The sequence below is a fragment of the Marmota monax genome, unplaced genomic scaffold (genome assembly GCF_021218885.2).
Source record: "Marmota monax isolate L192 unplaced genomic scaffold, Marmota_monax_Labrador192_F-V1.1 WCK01_AAM20220418_F8-fsc00046, whole genome shotgun sequence".
In the NCBI taxonomy this organism is placed as follows: domain Eukaryota; kingdom Metazoa; phylum Chordata; class Mammalia; order Rodentia; family Sciuridae; genus Marmota; species Marmota monax.
The window spans coordinates 10,131,589-10,150,666 of NW_026692486.1; the positions used below are offsets into that span (position 1 = coordinate 10,131,589).

Here is a 19,078-nt window from a genome sequence, read left to right on the forward strand (position 1 = left end):
ACAGGTGAAATGAAATCAAGGCGTCCTGACTCAGCATAGATAATATGCATACTATGAAAGTGCCTGGAGTATGAAGTGTCACTCAAATATCATTTTAACCTAAATTTTGATGGCAATTGACTTATAGGTACAGAAGTTCTAATTCCATAGCCTATAGGAGACAAGAAAATATCTTTTTTTTTTTTTTTGTGGGAGGGTACCAGTGATTGAATTTAGGGGCACTCAACCACTGAGCCACATCCCCAGCCCTATTTTGTATTTTATTTAGGGACAGAGTCTTACTGAGTTGCTTAGTGCCTAGATTTTGCTGAGGCTGGCTTTGAATTTGAGATCCTCCTGCCTCAGCCTCCTGAGCCACTGGGATTACAGGCATGCACCACTGTACCTGGCAGTATCTTATGTTTAATGGCAAAGAAATGATGACTTTGTCCCCCACAGCAGTTTCTATTGCAAAAAAGAGACATACACTGTTGATCACAGTACAATTCACACTTTATTCCATCGTGATTGGTATACATGTAGGATTGGGACAGCGAGAGACTAAAATCAGTGCAGAACTTCTCTGGACTAATGGGCCATAGAAGGCGTTACAGGTTTTGGCACACAGAGTGGATAACTATACATTGGCTGGAACAAGATGGGCAGGAAAATTAAAATGCACAAAACTAACATCATTTTGAAATCATGTCTGAGTTCTGTAGAATGTTGACGAGTCAATGGTTACAGAGACTAACATGCAACATTCTTCATTTATAGACTATTTTCCCCCTTAGAGATGAAGAGATGACCTTAGTAATCTGTTCACAGTAGCTTAAAAGAGCAATCAATACACATTAGAGAGACTGCCTGCTGATTTCTATAGCAATCCATTATAGTTGAAGAAATTATGCTAAATAACATATTTGCTCTATGGCATTGCTTCATTAAGTTGAATAATACTGACCCAGTAATTCTGATTCAACAGTTAGGTATTTAAATATAATTCCTCATGTCTTTATAATCTCAAAAAGCAGTTTTTGTTAGTTTTTCCATTCTTATAAATCACAATGTACAAGAAGGGGAACCTATGTTGTGAGTATCTTTTCCTTTTCAAAGATAATATTATGCTAATGAGAGCATCAAAGTAATACTATTACACTAAAAGTCTTTAAGGTTCTCACATCTTAATATCACATAGGGAGTCCAAAGAAGCCAGTCTAATAGGTAACATAGCAGCTCAGAGTAAGATGTAGAAGAGGCACACAGGTTCTAAGTGACTTTTGGAGACAAACGGAAAAAAAAAAGAGGGAAAGAAGCAAAGAAAAAGGAAGAGCTAAACTGCCTTTGGCAGAACAAATTGTTAAAAAGAAAAATCTATTCATTTGCAATTGACTAAACATAATGGAGAACAGTTCTTTAATTTGGGATGAAAGAAGAAATGCTATTGAAAATTATATGCCAGTTAGCCTAAACTGGCTGATCGGGTTGTTTTTCCTGTGGTTGTTTTGAGATGGTGAGCTCTCCCAGGGAGAATTTCTGGGTTTTTTTTTTTCTTCTTCTTTTTTTTTTTTTTGCCAGTGTAGGGCCAGATTTAACCCAAAAGGGCAACCATAATTGCTGAGAACAATTTTTCTTTATTAACTTGGGAATGTGGCTAACATTCATTCTCTCTGGTATAAACATATTATTCACCCACCCATGATGAGATGTTTCAAAATATGATAGTGACCAAGACGTGGCTCATTTAAAGGATGCACATAGTTAAGATACTGGTGTTCAATGTGAAAATTAAAATCAAACAAGACAGAGAAGGAGGAGAAGGAATTTCTTCAAGTTTCTGGCATAAAATCATTAAATAAATTAAAAAGATTGATAGTGCTTAAGGATATCTTGATTTTCTTAGGGGTTTCTCACTTCTGTCTGTTGAGGGGAGATGAAATGAGTGACAGTAACTCTCTCAGTCACTGGCTTAGGGAATGTTTGATTACAAAAGCACAGATGAGCAAAGTGAGATTTGAAGTAATATTTCTTAGCCTCCCTGATTCTGAATCTTAAAACAGTGAGCCACAGGCAGCACAGGAAGGTGGCGATGACTAGGAAGTGTGTTCACATGCCTGGATCAGTCAGCATTCCTTGGAAAGTACCGTTTTCCTGGCCTGATTCAGTTTTAAGCAAAAGAAGGATCTCTTCCTTCACTGTGGCATTGTTCTTTGTAAGGAACCCTTGTCAGTTGAAAGTTGTATAATTTGAAGGTGCTAGAGAGAGAAAGAAGTTTGAATTCCACAGCAAACATTCACAAGATATTTCAAAGTGGAATCATCCATTGTCTGAGGGTGATTTCAGGCACCCAGCCCATCATTTCCTGAACAGGCTCCTTGACCGTGGGGGGTCTACTCCCTTTGGCTCACACAAGACCATCGATAATCATTTTTAGATGTGATGTCTCCTTTGAAATAAATGACATTACTAGACTGGGATAAATGCAAGGGGCAGAAGGCTGCAAGTAAGGTGAGCCGGGGTCGGGGGAAAAACAGAAATAAGCTGAAGGGAAGTAAATAGAAATAGTAAAAGAAATAAGCTGGAGTAAGACTTCCCTCCAGGTCCAGTAATGAGACAAAAAAAAAAAAAAAAAGCATGGAGCATGACTTAGAGACTTCCTAAGGTGTACCCAGGGGGTGTTTCCAAGCTTCTTGATCTGTGATCCCATAGCAACCATCTGGGGCCAAATTCACCTTCCTAGGTGTGGTGCCCTACTTCTTTTGGAATTTAGGTCTCTGGGGCAAACCCTGTCAGGATGTGTAGTTAACACTCCCCAAACAGCCACTCTGATTTTGGTCACCACTCTGCTGAGGAGCCTGTTTGGCCCTCAGGGGAGGGAGGGCTGGTGGTGGTAGAAGATTCGGCTGTGAGGCAGAGGCAACCTGGCAGACAGGGTGGACCTGTAGAAATGTATCCAGATGAAAGGTTTTACCCAAAAGATTTTACCCAAGGTCAAGGTGGCTGTGATAGAAGCAAAGAAAGTACCTGGAATAAAGAATTTTGGAGTCCAGAAGAATAAAAGAGGGATATAGGGTGAATCCACTGGCCAGGGAATTTCACAGGAATCAAATGTGATTCATGATGCAGAGAAAGACCTAGCTTATCTGACTGATCAGAAGACATCCTTCGGAATACATTGTGACTAAACGATTTTCACACACAGATAATACAAACACTAAAAATGAGTGTTTCCATACTACTGTTAATCACATTTCAATGATTCGTTAGTTCTATATTTTCTAGGTTACTTAATTCATTTAGCAAATCCACAGCTTAGGTACCACTGTGAGGGGAAGGAGGGCAAAGGTGCAGAAAATGAAGCAATTAAACTTAGAATTAAATTTCTGTAAACAAGAGTTAGTAGCACAGTGGCACAGTAGATTGTCAAGGAAAACAAGGGAGTGGGTACAGAGTTATTGGCTGGCCTGGGCCATCCTGCCGGCTACAGGGGAGAGGCTCTGCGGCTCAGGAGTCTACCTTCTTGTTAATTAAAACTGAGCAGCAGGTGAGCAACCCGTCCACCTTTTCCAGTTCAGAATGGCTCACAGGGATCAGCAGATAGTCCTTCAGTTTCTCATAAACCTACAGAGAGAATCGAGGGAAAGGGAGAGAAGGATTACATTTCTGCTTGTTTTATTACACTCAGGTTCAGAGAAATTAATTCAGTTTGTGTGTCTAAGCTTTTCACTCATTTAACTCCAAGACACACATGCAACCCGGCCCCCACCCCCCAACCCCATGGAGCTGGTTCAAACTGGTTAGCCTCTAGGTCTGTGCTTTAACCTCAAAGCCAAAGAAGTGTCAGAAATGTGGTTGTTGCTGGAGATGTCTTTACTCTGCATTGTCATTGCTAGATTAAGTAAGTGAACGTCAGTGGCCATGTGTTCAGTCTCAACATATCCTTTCTCTTCACACTCTGAAGTCCTCTCAACTATATTTTAATGTTTCTTTCCTTACCAACACCACTGGAAAAATTTGACAAAATATGATTTAAGTGAATATTTCAGGTCACACTGCTTTTAAATTATAGGTGTGAAATTTATAGCATCTTTCAACACTAGCAGAAGGTGTATGTCAAAACTTCAAATTAACAGTCCACAGATTTTTTTCTCTGATGATCAAACAAAGCCCACTTTTAAAAACAAAATCACTTTGAAAACACACTGCCTAAAAACAATCTATCATGTGTCTTTAGAAAGCACATGTTCCTTAAATTTCAGAGGGCTGAGCCAGTCAGAGCTGGGATCCAAATCTAGTTCTGTCAACTTACTATTATGGTTTCAGTTAAGTGACAAGCCCTCTGAGCCTTTGTACTTACTTATCTTTAAGATTAGAATAATAATACTGCCCTGAGAGAGCTGTTATAGGAACTAAATAAGATATTGCCTGTAGCATGCTTGGCATGGTGCCTGGCTCTGAAGAAGCCCTTGGTAAACAGAGATGTTATTAATGCTGTCATTACTGTTGATAGACACAGGACTGAATTAGGAAGCAGTTAATGATCATCTGGGTTGTCAGGTGATCGATGTGGCTCAAGAGGCACGATTGTTCCAGACCTGTATTTCTCAAACTGAGTTCTGTGAACTGAGTGTTTGTTAATTCTGCAGATTCCAGGGTAGGGGTCCAGGAGTCTGCATTCTTAACAGCCCTGATACGCATTACAATATGAGATCCACTATTCATCTAAGAGCTGCTAACCCCCTAGTGTGTTAGGAATATTAGGTTTTCCTCAAGTTCACACTCTCAGCCATGGACATAGAAAGAAATCAGCTATGTCCCCATCCTTCTCTTTTTCTGCTGAGAGAGTGACTGTGATCAGAGGGCAACCCTAGTAATAATATAGAACTGCATATTTAAAAAGTGGCATAGAATAATCTCTAATATTTTCAAAGCATAAAATGAACAAACAGCAAACAATAATTTGTAAAGCTTGTCGTGTAAATATCTGGCTTCTCTGGGTAAAGGAGATGATGCCAAAGTGCCTAGGAGATATGGGCACCTGAAGAATCTATGGTTGAGCACTGTTATATCTGCTTGTAGGATAAAATTGGTAAAATCACTAAGGTATACAGATGACACTAGCACAATGCTCTGAAATACAAGGAAAGAATTCCAAATCCAGGGACAATTCCCTTGGTGGAACACAAATGCAGGGTCTCTTTAAGGGACCATCTGACTGGTTCCAAGTGTGCCATATTTCTTCTTGATATATCTTCTCGCTATCTGGGATGTGCAGCCCTCTCTTTTTGCAGCCCTGATAGGGAGCACTCAGGTCATTCACATTCCCCTGCCTTAAGAAACAAATGGCCCTCTTCTAAGGGGCAGCTCAGATTTGTCAGAAAACAATGACACAGTTGATTGTAGGTCTTTATTCCTAATAAGTATGTGATATGGGAAGGTACATTTTATCAGAGCTGAAGCACAACTTGGGTGGTTGGATTACTTATTTTAAAAGCTTTGAATACCAGGCATGATTTGTCTCAGTGACTATGCATGCATTAGTGACCAGTGACATGAATGGGAAAAGAAAGTAAACTTTCACTGTGCCCCAAATTATCCTCTCTGGTTTCTTAATGATTTGATCAATTCAGAAGGAGGAAGCCCCTTATCTGCCACTCTATCATGAAAGAATCCCCTAGGAGGCCTACCCAGATGCAGTGGTCAGAATTGATGGTGTTTTTACCTTTGCACTTTCTGGATATTCTTCTGGAGTTCGGTGCAGCAAGACATGCCCTTTGCTGGGGACATTTAGATATATACAGTTTGCAGCCATGTCATCAGGCACAGTGAGCTTGTCATAGCGGTGGTCACTCATCTGCTGCATGATCTACAAAAAGAAACAAAGAGGTCTAAGCATTGTCTCACACACTTTCAAACAGAGGGAAGGCAGTTGGCACAAGCTTGCAAGTGATTGCCGTGAGCTGTTCTGCTGCTTAAGTTCTCGGCTATTTCCTCCAGTTGCTAGAACAGAAGAGGGAAACCCAACTAAACTGATTCCTGGGAAAAATTGCAAAGGTTCTAGTTGTTCTTTCAAAGTCTATATTTGTCCCTATTAAAAAAAAAGTTTTAGAACTATTATTTTCTAGTTTTTGGTCATAAGATCAATTAGTAAGACACAAAATGGCTACATATATAAATGGCCCAGCAGAGGTTTGGATGATATCGCTGGCTGAGTAAGTAGGGCTGCCCTGGTCTATATGAAGAGAAGGACCATAACAGTAATCAGAATGGTCAATAATCAGATAAGCAGATTTAGCAATTACCACACACAAACACACACACAATTTGCTCTTTTATGGACAAGTTGGAGTCATCCATCTGTTGAAAGCTGACACCCTTAATACAATGAGCAGGGGTGGGGTGGGGTGGGGGTGGAGACAAACTCATATTTCTAGGGATCACCTTCAGGGAATATGGTTTGGCAGATTTGGGTTGGAGCATAGGGATTTGCATTCTGAAAGCTCTCCGGATAATTCTGAAGCAGAGAATCCCTGAACCATACTTATAGAAAGACTAAATTAGCAGGTTTACTCTTATTACCCCCTTAGTACTTATTACCCCCTTAGTATAAAATAAAAAGGAACACAAAAACAAACTCTGCACACAATTTAAAATATATCTCATCCTTATCTCAACACAATCAAAATAAAACTGCCAAAAACCAATCCCCCATAAACAACAAAAATATTTAAACACCAAAAAGAAAAAGCAAAATTTATTTTGGGCTTAGACATGTGGACTGCTTTCATTCTTTACACACATTCACATGTTGTTAGGAATCTGCTGAAATTTCATGCCATGAAGGCATACCATGATTTTTTTCCCACAATCTGGTTCTAATCTACCTGTCCAGTCATGTCTCCTTTTACTCTTCAATATTTTTGTGGAAATGTGCTCTCATAACTAAGGCAGGCTTGCACACACACTCATGATGACATTGGACACTGAAGATTTATGGTACCAGAAGAGCATAAGAAAGACTGCATGCTCCCTGTAGAAAATTAAGTCCCAAGAAAACATGAAGATTGGCAAACAATAAGCCCTTCCCCACCTGCCAATCAGGAAAATCATTCACTTCTCCTAATGTACACTATGTCAGGAGTGGAGAGAAGCCAGGAGTAGTCTGATAATGGAATGCCCTTCACAGAAGGTAACATCAAGGATGTGGATGAGCCTAGGAAGCACTGTATGGAAAGGCTGAGGGACACAAGGATGAACAAGATGTAGGTCCGGTTTTCTAAGAGACTGCAGTCTAATGGAGAAGAATGACAGATACATGGGTAATTTTACAGTAAGAAAAAAGCAGGGCACCAGGCTATACATTGTACCCTTATGATCTAATCTCAAAATTCTCATTATATAGATGAAGATACTGAACTGAGAAAGGTCAAATAACTTGCTTAAGGTCATATGGGTCAATACAAACCTGCCCTTTGCAACTTAAAACCTTCTATCTTAATAATCTCACTTTGCCCTTTCTTAAAGCTGCAGCAGATTTCTCCCTCCTGTAAACTACCATAGCATCTACTTTTTCACACTTATTTGGTATTTATCATTTATTCTCCTGTAGTACCATTAATTATTTTTTCATATGTAATCCTATTATGACTTGGTATGGTCAAGTGTAGCTAAAGGACTTGACTGGACTGCTTTCTTGCACTTTTAAACTTAAACTATTCTTTGAAAAGAGAAGCCCATAACACAGATCAACTACCAGGTGGGTCCTTCTTTAGAGCCTTAATCAAAAAACCTTAGATCTAAGCCTGTTATCCCAGTGGCTTGGGTGGCTGAGGCAGGAGGATCCCAAGTTCAAAGCCAGCCTCAGCAAAAGTGAGGCACTAAGCAACTGTCTCCAAAAAAATACAAAATAGGGCTGGGGATGTGATTAGGGGGTCGAGTGCTTCTGAATTCAGTCCCGGGTACTAGAAAAATACAACAAATTAAATATCTTAGATCTATTCTATCATATGGGCAACTAAGAAATGAAAGACAACTCTTAAAGATAAGCTTTTCTAAGCAGATAAATATCACATTCAAATCAGCCCTCTTTATGAATTGGATATGCCCAGAAACAATATTAAGAAGCTTAAGAGAAAAAATTCCAGACTCAAGTAGCTCTCTTCCATTATGAATTGCTACTTAATTACTTCTTATGAACATTTTCTTTTTGGCTGTTGCTAAAATACCATAATACTAGCTTCCACTTACCATTGTGTGGGAGAAAGCAATATAAGATCATGAGCTCTGGAGTGAGACCTCGGTTTGAGCCTGAGTGTTAACCTTTATTGGTTGTGTGAACTTAAGCAGTTTTTATTTTTTATTTTTGTCTTCTCAGTTTCCTTGCCTACAAAATTGGGATAATAATAGTTTTTTCATGTACTCATTATTAAAGGTAAATGAATATAATATATTTAATAAGGTATAGTAAAGAACCCTTAATAAGCTGTAGGTATATTATGATAGCTACATCAGATGAACAAGGTTACAAGGTTTCAGCTTGCACTCTGCAATTCTGTTGACTATTCTGGTAGATGTGGATGTTTAACCTCATTTTTTTTTTTTTTTTTTTTTTTTTTTTGGTACCAGGGATGGAACCCAGGAATGCTTAACTATTGAGCCACATCCCCAGACCTTTCCATTTATTTTTTATTTTGAGAAAAGGTCTTGCTAAGTTCCTTAGGGCCTTGCTAAATTGCTGAGGCTGGCTTAGAACTTGTGATCTTCCTGCCTGAGCCTCCCAAACTGCGAGGATTACAGGCATGCATCACCACACTCAGCTTGATCAACCTCCTTCTTTTATTTATTTTTTGTTATTTCTCTTTTTAAAAAATTAATTTGTTTTAATTAGTTAAATACATGACAGTAGAATGCATTTATGCACTTTTATATACATAGATAGGATATAATTTCTTTTTTTTTTTTTGAGTATACATGATGTAGAATCACAATAATGTCTGTTTCATTCTACTATCCTTCCTATCCCTGCGACCCCTCCCTTCCCTCCCTTCACTTCCCTCTATCTAATTTAAGTAATTCTATTCTTCTCTAGTGCCGCCCTTCCATTTTGAATTAGCATCCATATATTAGAGAAAACATTCAGCCTTTGGTTTTTTGAAATTGGCTTATTTTGCTTAGCATGATATTCTCTAATTCTATCCATTTACCAACAAATGCCATAATTTCATTCTGCTTTAAAGCTGAGTAATATTCTATTGATTATATATACCAAATTTTCTTTATCCATTCATCTATTGAAGGACACCTAGGTTGGTCACATATTTTAGTCATGTGAATTGAGCTGCTATGAACATTGATGTGACTGCATCACTGTAGTATGCTGATTTTAAGTCCTTTGGGTATAGACCAAGGGTGGGATAGCTGGGTCAAATGGTGGTTCCATTCCAAGTTTTCTGAGGAATCTTCATACTACTTTCCATAGTGGTTACATCAATTTGCATTCCCACCAGCAATGTATGAGTGTGCCTTTTCCCCCACATCCTCACCAACACTTATTGTTTTTATTCTTGATGATTGTCATTCTGATTAGGGTGAGATGAAATCTAAGAGTAGTTTTAATTTTCATTTTTCTAATTGCCAGTAATGTTGAACATTTTTTCATATATTTTTGACTGATTGTATTTCTTCTTCTGTGAAGTATCTGTTCAGTTCCTTAGCCCATATTGTTGTTGTTTTTTTTTTTTTTTGGTGTTAAGTTTTTTGCATTCTTTATGTATCCTGGAGATTAATGCTCTATCTGAGGTGCAGGTGGCAAACATTTTTTTCCCATTCTGTAGGCTCTCTGTTTACATTCTTGATTGTTTCCTTTGCTGTAAAGAAGCTTTTCAGTTTGATACCATCCCATTTATTGATTCTTAATTTTACTTTTAGCTTTTTAGGGGTCTTGTTGAGTAATTCAGTTCCTAAGCCAACATGATGGAGATTTGGGCTGAATTTTCCTTCTAGTAGGCTCAGGGTCTCTGGTCTAATGCCTAGGTCCTTGATCCACTTTGAGTTGAGTTTTGAGCAGGGTTAGATAGGGGTCTAATTTCATTTTGTTACCTATAGATTTCCAGTTTTCCCAGCACCATTTGTTGAAGAGGCTATCTTTTCTCCAATGTATGTTTATGGTGCCTTTGTCTAGTATAAGATAAGTATTTATGTATTTTTCTATGTGTCTTCCATTCTGAACCATTGGTCTTCAGGTTTATTTTGGTGCTAACAACACACCATTTTCGTGACTATAGCTCTGCAATATAATTTAAGGTCTGGTATTGTTGATCAACTTCATTTTTTTTATTAGTTGCTCAAAACATTACAATGATCTTGACATATCATACATTTTATTCAAGTGGGGTATGAATTCTTTTTTTCCCATGTGTACAGATTGCAGTATCACATGATCAACTTCATTTTTAACACAACCTGATTTGGAGGCCAATTCTTACTTTTTTTTTTTTTAAGAGAGAGAGAGAGAGAGAGAGAGAGAGAGAAAATTTTAATATTTATTTTTTAGTTTTCAACGGATACAACATCTGTGTTTGTATGTGGTGCTGAGGATCGAACCCGGGCTGCACGCATGCCAGGCAAGCGTGCTAACGCTTGAGCCACATCCCCAGCCCTCAATTCTTATTCTTAAATCCACATAAGACTACATGTTTGGTGGGCCCATGGTAGTTTCTCCAGGCTCCTCCAGAACCACATTATTTAACACATAATTCAATGGTCTTACAGGCTTAGCATTCCATCTGCCTAGATCACTACAGTTCCCAAAATTTTCAAAATAAAGAAAAAATTTAATGTGAGATTTTTGTGAAGTCTCTGTCTTTCTTCAACCAGATCAATAACTCCTTGAATGCTGGCCTGGGTGTAGTGCAGTGGCCCAGCCTGGGCTGCAGAGTCAGAGGGATCTGGGTCATGCTTGGCCACATATTAATTATATGATCTCGAGAAAGTCACTTAAGCACTTTGAGCCTGGATTTCCTCAGTTGTGAAATGGGATGACAATGCCATACTTTTCCTCATAGGGTAACTTTGAAAATTATTTTTTAAAAACCAAAGCAGATAATGTATGTTAAAGTGGTTAGCACGAGTTTCTGGCACATATGCAACATGTAATAAATTTGAGTGCCCTTCCTTTTTGTTACTTGCAAGTCACTCTGCATATGGCAGATGATCAAAATATATTTATAATGAACTGATTCACTTCTTCATTCTTTTTTTACTCTTTCAAAGGATATGGAGAGAACCTTGGGAGTACGCTATGATGACCAATCACATAGATAAATAATTGTATTCCCTCAGAAAAATAAGATAGGGTCTATGTTCAGAAATAGAAATGCAATCATTAATTAATGTGAAACCTGGCTGAAATCAATGAAACTGAGAGTTTGTCATTTTCTTGAAGCCATACAGAGGGGAACTACATTCTGTGGTCTATTGACTTTACATGACAAAGTAACCTATTAGGAGTGGTGAACCTGGAGTGAACTGAAAAGTTTTTAGCACCTGAAGGCATTAAAACAAAGAAAGGGGGAAACAATCCCTTTGCACATATCAAAATGAACATGTAAACTTCAGTTAGTCTATGACTCCTGTTTAGTAAAATAGTCCATAAACCCAACGGGCAGATTGACTTCTTCATGGGTACAGTGAGGCTCTTTAGACAAAAGATGGCCAGCCTGGGCTGCAGAGTCAGGATCTGTGAAAAAATTCAACAATTGCTTTTCTTGTCAACCCACTTCTTTCCAGGTGCAGGGAGTGGAGTTATACCATGTCTGCATGTCAGCTTAGGGTGTGCTATTGAAGGTGGTCTAAGATTGTCAGTCTGCTCTTATTTGTAATCAGAACTGTTCTGTCTTAATTTCACAGAAACTGGATCTAGTTTACCAGAAAAGTTCAGGATTTTACTGGAAAGGCAGTTTCCTGGGCCAGAGGTTTATTAAGGAGAGCCCCAGTAACTCAAGAAATCCATAGAGGTCTTTAATAATGAAATGGTCAGCCATAGCTATCTGGTCAAATCTAGACAAACAAAAAACCACAATCAGGATAATCTACTATTCCCACTGACTTAATTTCTCAAGCACTTGGAAGAGTAATGGGTAGCATCTTTTGGTTCAACACTTTTAGGCTAGTTGCTCCTACCTCTCATATGTACCAGATAACTACCAGTTGAGTTTCCAGTTTAATTCATGGTTTACTGGTGATTCATTGCACTCTTTATCCATAGATGAAGTAATCACACATCTTTTGGTACAAGACGGGCCATAAGAAAGAAGCACAGCAAGACCATAGGTCTGAAGCCTTGCTATACCCTCCCTAGCTCCATAAACATTCTGGGCAAATCTCCCACCTGTCCATCTGACTCATGCATATCTGTTGGTGACTATGAAGCAAACACACGTAATGTCGTGCATTCCAGAGGAAGTGTTATCAAGGACTGTTATCAGTGCCAACTTCTTGTTTTCCAGTGAGAGAACAAACAAAACCTTCAAGGCTGTGCCTACTTTAGAAAGTGCCAAGTTTCGCTGGTGCAATGGAGACCCTAGCTTTTCCTTTCTGGTTTGTACTCTGGCTCTATCCCATCCCCCATCCTCACATCCGTGAGTGAACAATCCTCCCCGTCTTGGTTCCCATTTGAGTTGTTGTTCTTCAGCTGATGGCATTTATTTGAAATTCTAATTGCTGGTTTTCTCTCTCTTTAATGTGTCCGCCTTTTCTGAGGCTTATAATTTGTACCTTCTGATGGGGGCATTCCTAAAATTTCTGACATAAGGGCCAGTACCCAATCTAGAATTGTCTGAAGATAGTTTCATTTTTTCATTGCTGGGAGGAATGGAATTGTAATATTCTTAGTGGGGGAATAATTTAATGCTGAGAATAGATGAAGTAATTTATTGATAATTTCTACTGAGAGTTACTTTTAAAATAAATGTCTTAACAAAACCACCAAAGCCACCTTAGGAGAAGCTTTTCAATTAATTTATCAAGGCCCCATGGTTATCATTTTGAAACAAATTAAAAAATATGCCAGAAGAAATGACTTTTAATAATGAATAGACCCCATTTGGAGCAGTGAGTGGCTCTGTTTGACTGTGAAACAAAAAAGTATAAAAGCTACACCAGATGGAGTCTTTCTAAATGAAAAGGATTTAGGAAGGGGTAACTGTAGATACTAAACAAGAAATACTTTCCTATTTTTCATGGAAAAGTTTTTTTTTTTTTTTTTATAAATATAGAATTTCTGTCTTTTGGGGCGATGAACATGTTTCCTTTTTTCTGTCAGGATGAACATTTTCCTTTCTTACATGTTATTGTTGTCCAAATAAGACAGTGTACCATTTATTTATAGCTGGGTCCAGGAGGTACTTGTACACATATAATGCAGGGCCTTCGCCATCCACGGGGATGTGTGAGAAAGATTGGGTGGGGGTGACAGCATCTCCAACAACCCCTGTGGGGTGTGAATGGGCACAGTGAGGATGCACTCACACTGCAGGCTCACAGGGTGGCGCCTCAAAGAACCCAGGCTTCTGAGGACTCTGCAGTGGCGAGGCGGACAACAGGCTCATTTCCCCTCCGTGGATGCACAGAGCCTTTGTGAAAAGATGAGCATCATTTCAAATATCCCGAGAATGTAGCTGTTGGGCTGTTTAGTTCCGTGTTCCATTTTTTTTTTTCCCCTTTAAAAAGTGTGGAGGAGGTGTGATTGTTCCAGAGCACTATGTAAAGTGTTCCTTTAACCCCAGGGACTGTATTTCCTGCTTCTCACTGAGCCCCTGGCCAGAACAGAAAGCAGAGAGCACTGAAAACCTCTACACTTCACACACATTCCTCTCCCGGAGAGCAGATCACTCTATACCTTGAGAGGCCTCAGAGTCAACTCTGAAAATTCTACATAAGTTTTACTGAATTTGGGGGAAAGATTTGAGAAGTTGAGTTGCTATTTCAAATGCATTTTCTGATTGTGTAAATAAAATTGGAGAGACTACCACTGGGGTTAGATACAATTGGTGTTCAGTTCATTCAACTATCCTTTATGGAGGGCCCCTTTGGGCTAGGTACTGTGGTGGCATGAGGTGAGAAAAAAAAAAGAGATGCAAAGGTAATTTAAATTGGGAGATGAAGATCTATAATTTAAGGCAGGACCAGCATGTGAAAGGTAGGCTGGTTGTAAAAAAAAAAAAAAGTCAACGTTACTTGTGTCATAGACACTTCCTTAACGAAGAAGGCACGCAGCCCAGCAGTAGAGAGGAAATGGCCCCAAGAATCATCTTGGCCGCGTCATCCTCATGGTCTGTTACACAGCTGCTGGTACTGGCCTTGCTCCCCAGAGTGGAGCTGTCACAAAATAAGAGTGGGAACCCTCTGGCTTTCAGCACAAGAGAATCTGCATGGCTAGTTGCATTAACAACCAGGCATTTCCGGCAGTTCCCAACATTTCTGGGAATTTTTTCATTCAAAGAACTGGAAGGCAGCTTCATTCCTCTGCTTCTTACTCATGCTTTCTTTGAGAAACCATACATAATATAATCCTGGCTTCGTGGTTTGATGGAAGAATTTAGGACTTAATTGGTCAATATGCTATTTAGAGATATTTAGGAAATATTCAAAGCACATTTTTGGATCACTCATAATTGATCTTCCTCTGATATGTTCATATGAACCCATCTTAACATATCAAAATGAAATCAACATTAAAAGCAACTAACTATAAAGTCTATTGAGGCATATAATGCACAATCAACACTTCATTGCTACTGAATATCTAAGATCATTCATTCATTTATTTATCATGCATCAAGAGTCTATTGAGAGCCTGATATTATAACAGGCATCAAGCTCTGGCAATCCTTTTAAAGGATTAACTATAGATAATGCTCTAGAATCGATAGATATTATATTTCATGTTTTATAATCTTTGACAGATGAGCTTAAAATGAATACAGCCTGAGATGTTCTTTTAAACCTCCTCTTTGCATTGATGAGCTGTACAAATTCTAAGAATGAGGTTACACGGCTCTTCATGGCTAAGTCTGTGCAGACTTTCCTTCCTCTCTTCCACTCTCTTCCATCCTTCCCTCCTTCCTTCCCTCCTTCCTCCCTCCCTCCCTCTCTCTCTTTCTTTCTTTCTTTTTTGGCAGTGGAGATTTAACCCAGGGGCACTCAACCACTCAGCCACATCCCAGCCCTTTATTTTTTATTTTGAGACTGGGTTTCACTAAGTTGCTTAGAGGCCTCACTAAATTGCTGAGGCTGGCTTTGAACTTGTGATTCTCCTGCCTCAGTATCCTGAGCCACTGGGATTACAGGTGTGCACCATCAGGCCCAGCTGTGTAGAATAATTTCAATGCCAAATAGTCCCTTCAAAGACAGCTGCCCTTTTCTTGATGAATTGCCTCTCATACTTGCTGCTGTTGCTTTTGCTAAGATCATACGGACCACACAAATATGTGGAGTAAAGAATTTTATGTTGTTCAAACTATAACCACAAGTCACGTGAACAATTTCTAAGATGGAGCCTCCAAAACAGTGGCCTCTATGGGAGGCTGGGAAAACCTCCTGCTTCCTAAGCAGACCACTCTGAGTTCTGTTGGGGGGCTGGAAAGCAGGGAACGGGCTGGAGGAACAAGGGGAAAACTTTCTGGGGTGAGTGACAGCCCTGAATAGTGTTTTATTTCAAGAATGGAGAGGAGGGAAATTCAAACTGTAGCTTCCCTTTCAAAATGTGAAACCTGGGAGCCTACCTTCCTTTCTTACTCTTGCCTATGCTTCCCATCATCTTATGTCTTACAAGTAAGTACAGCAGAGGGCTGCCCACGTGGCTGTGCCCTGGCTGTGCTTCCTCAGACACCTGCACCACCACACCCTTTGGCACTTTACATCCTACAATCAAAAAGTAATTCTTTTGGATATGGAAACTTTTAAAGTTCCCTTGGGTCCTTTGACATCAAGGAACAATTGGAACATTCAACTTCTATTTATTGATACATTAATTTATCTATTCTTCCTTCATTTCTCATAGCAACCTTGCATATTAGGTGGCAAAATGTCCATTTTTACTGAGGAGAAAACCAAAGTTCAGAGAAATTCAGTAATTAGTCCAAGGTTGCACATTAAGACAGTGAATCTAGGGTTCAAGCCAAAGTGTATCTATCTTGAAATTCCCACTTTTCTTCTCTCACATCAAACTACCACCCTGTCACCTTGAAAGACTAGACTCAGAGCTCATTCACTGGTATCTTATGAGCTCATTTTCCCTAAAGATAGAATGTATTTTGACATGCATATAATTTTGAAAGTTTGCATGTGAATGCATTTTAGACAGAGAATCTCTGGCCCCTGAAGCCATCTGAGTTTGCTACTGGACTACATGACTTGATTTCCTTAGAACTAGTCTATTGTTTTTTTTAAGTAGATGAAAGAAGAGTAAAGAATTTGGAATGGAAAAAGACAGCGAGTGAAGAGGGATTATGGCCTCTAAAGCAGCAGAGGGGTAGGCAACTCCAAGGTGGGAGATGAGAAATGGCCAAACATGCACAATTTTACAATGCTGCCCAGGACCAGTCCTGACACCTGTAACTGGTGGATTGATCCTTATTCTCTGTATGGACAAATGATTCCTTGGTTATCTCATTAAAGGGAAGGCATTAAACATGTCTTAATTTTCCAATAATTATCATTGCTTTGCTCTCATTTATCCAAAGTCCTCTGTCCAGTCTGCTTGGCCATTCATGAAAGGGTTTTCTAGGGGTTAGGGAAGTGTTTGTGCCCACAGAATAGTGATTTCTTTCTCTTTCTCTCTGTCTCTCTCTCTGTCTCTCTCTCTGTCTCTCTCTCTCTCTCTCTCTCTCTCTCTCTCTCTCTCTTTTTTCTGGAACAGAGTGAAGAAAATCATCACTGGGACTCCCAACTACATAACTCTACCTAATTGCATTCTTAGGCCCAGTAATTAGGAAAAAAGGTTTTTAGCTCAGTACCTAAGATCTTCAGCTCCAGTCAGTAGTATATTTAATTAAACTGGGGAAAATGTATGCAAAATATACTATACCCACATGAGTTTATTATACATTTTACTGATAAAAAAGATTGGCTGCATATAACTTACATATAAAATAAAATGTCCAATAATTACTGGAAATTTTATTTTGCTAGCTGATTCTCATGGAATGCTTTTGTTGGTTTTTGCAGAGATTGTGTATCTGAGGCCAACCTATAGTTGCAGTTGACAAATCAGTGTAGTCCTAGCATAGCTGTTGGTTGATATTTTTTTTTAACATTTGTTTTAATTGTAGATGGACATAATACTTTTATTTTATTTATTTATTTTTATGGTGCTGAGGATCGAACCCAGGGCCTTGCACGTGCTAGGTGAGCACTCTACCACTGAGCCACAACCCTAGCCCCTGATATTTTTGTTTATACTAATGAGTAAGGCAAATGAAACAATGAGGACATTTATTGGAATTTCATTTGTTTGGCAATGATGGGAGTGACTTCTTTGATGAATTGCATAATAGTTTTTGAATACTGGAAGAAATATTTCATCATTTCTCCCTCACTGTAATGGCTAAATACATAACACATTTTAAAGATTTTTCTTTTTTGATATGGGGTCTTGCTATGTTGCTCAGGTGGACCTCAAACTCGAGTGCTCAAATAATTCACCCCTCCCACCCAGTTTCCTGAGTACCTGGAACTACAGGCATGTACCACCATGCCTAGCTAAACACACTTTTAAATTATACCTGCATTATTCAAATTTTCTTCATCAATTTAAATATTCTGATGTTCAGACAATTCATAAGTGAACTCCTGATTTGTTGCATTTACTGATTCCAATGGTACAAATACTCCCACTGTGGCTAATTTTGAGTGACAACGGTGACATCTTTGAATGCCTATTACATAATGTTATTGCCATGAAAATACCACAAAAACACAGATAACAGTAAAATATAGGAATGTATTTAGGAAGTGATAAGTTTTAAGTATTCATTACCTTTGCTTTTAATATAATTTATTTAATTGCAAGTGTGCAAATTTTACTTTTTAATAATGACTGTGTTTAATAGCCAGCCTGCAAAATTCCTCAAAATTTGGCAATCAAGGAAGATGGCACTTGCAAACTATTGCCCTATTCCTGAGATTGCACAGTTTTATAAGACTTGGTTCCTGGACGTCAGTGTAAATTAGCCTGTCATAGAAAGTTACTCTAAGTCAACACTACAGACTTCATCAATGCTGTAGATAACTTTAACTTTAAAGTTTGGCTTAGGGAACTTTTGTTTCCTTATAGGCAGACAATATTTGGGGATTAATTTTCTGTAAATTTATGAAATACACTAATGGAATAAGGAATCACAAACACTTGGAAGGTAGAGTGGAAAATTGTATTTACTCTCTAGGAGCCTAGATTCATTGACATTCTAGACAAGAAAAGATGATGTGGGCTTCCCTTTCACACTGACAGAGCTTAAAGTCCAATTGTTTTATGGGTAAAAACTGAAGTGAAGATTCACGGTTGCTCTTGTTTCTACTTTTACATCATCTTCCCCTTCTATTTTTTACTTGTTATTTTCCTATATTTTGTAAGCCACTTTTGCAAAATGAGGTAATAGGATTATATAATCTCAAACAGTTTTTCTAAAATGTTTTTAATTGTAAAATTATCACAAAACACAGGAGTCCAATAAAAGATTCAAATATGAAAAGTTAACATACTATTGGAGTTTACATAACTGCATTCATTGGTCAAAACATCAAATTTTACATTTAAAATTTGTGAATTTTATTGTGTAGAAATTATATTTCAATAAAGCTAACTCTTAAAAAAAAAGTTAAAAGTCCTGTTTTTTCCCCCACCACATCCTTTGTCTTCGCCCCTTCTCCTTTTCCTGTGGGTAGGTGTTTTAGTTAGCTTTACTTTGCTGTGACTATAATACCTGATATAAGAACAACTTAGAGCAGGAAAATTTTATTTGGGGCTCACAGTTTCAGAGGTCTCAGTCCACTGATGGCTGACTGCATTGCTGTGGGCTCAAAGGGAGGCAGCAAGTCATGG

At 38.6% G+C, this 19,078-nt stretch overlaps 1 protein-coding gene across 1 annotated transcript in view; it reads right to left on the reverse strand.

Moving 5' to 3' along the window:
• Window positions 1-474: 474 nt before the first annotated feature.
• Ddah1 (dimethylarginine dimethylaminohydrolase 1) overlaps window positions 475-19,078 on the reverse strand; it is a 141,344-nt gene continuing 122,740 nt past the window's right edge. Inside the window, exons 5-6 of the mRNA XM_046443270.2 lie at window positions 5,702-5,845; window positions 475-3,600 (exon numbers count right to left, since the gene is read on the reverse strand). Of these exons, the coding sequence (XP_046299226.1) occupies window positions 3,484-3,600; window positions 5,702-5,845 (261 nt within the window). The 3' untranslated portion in view covers window positions 475-3,483. The remainder of the gene's footprint in view (window positions 3,601-5,701; window positions 5,846-19,078) is intronic.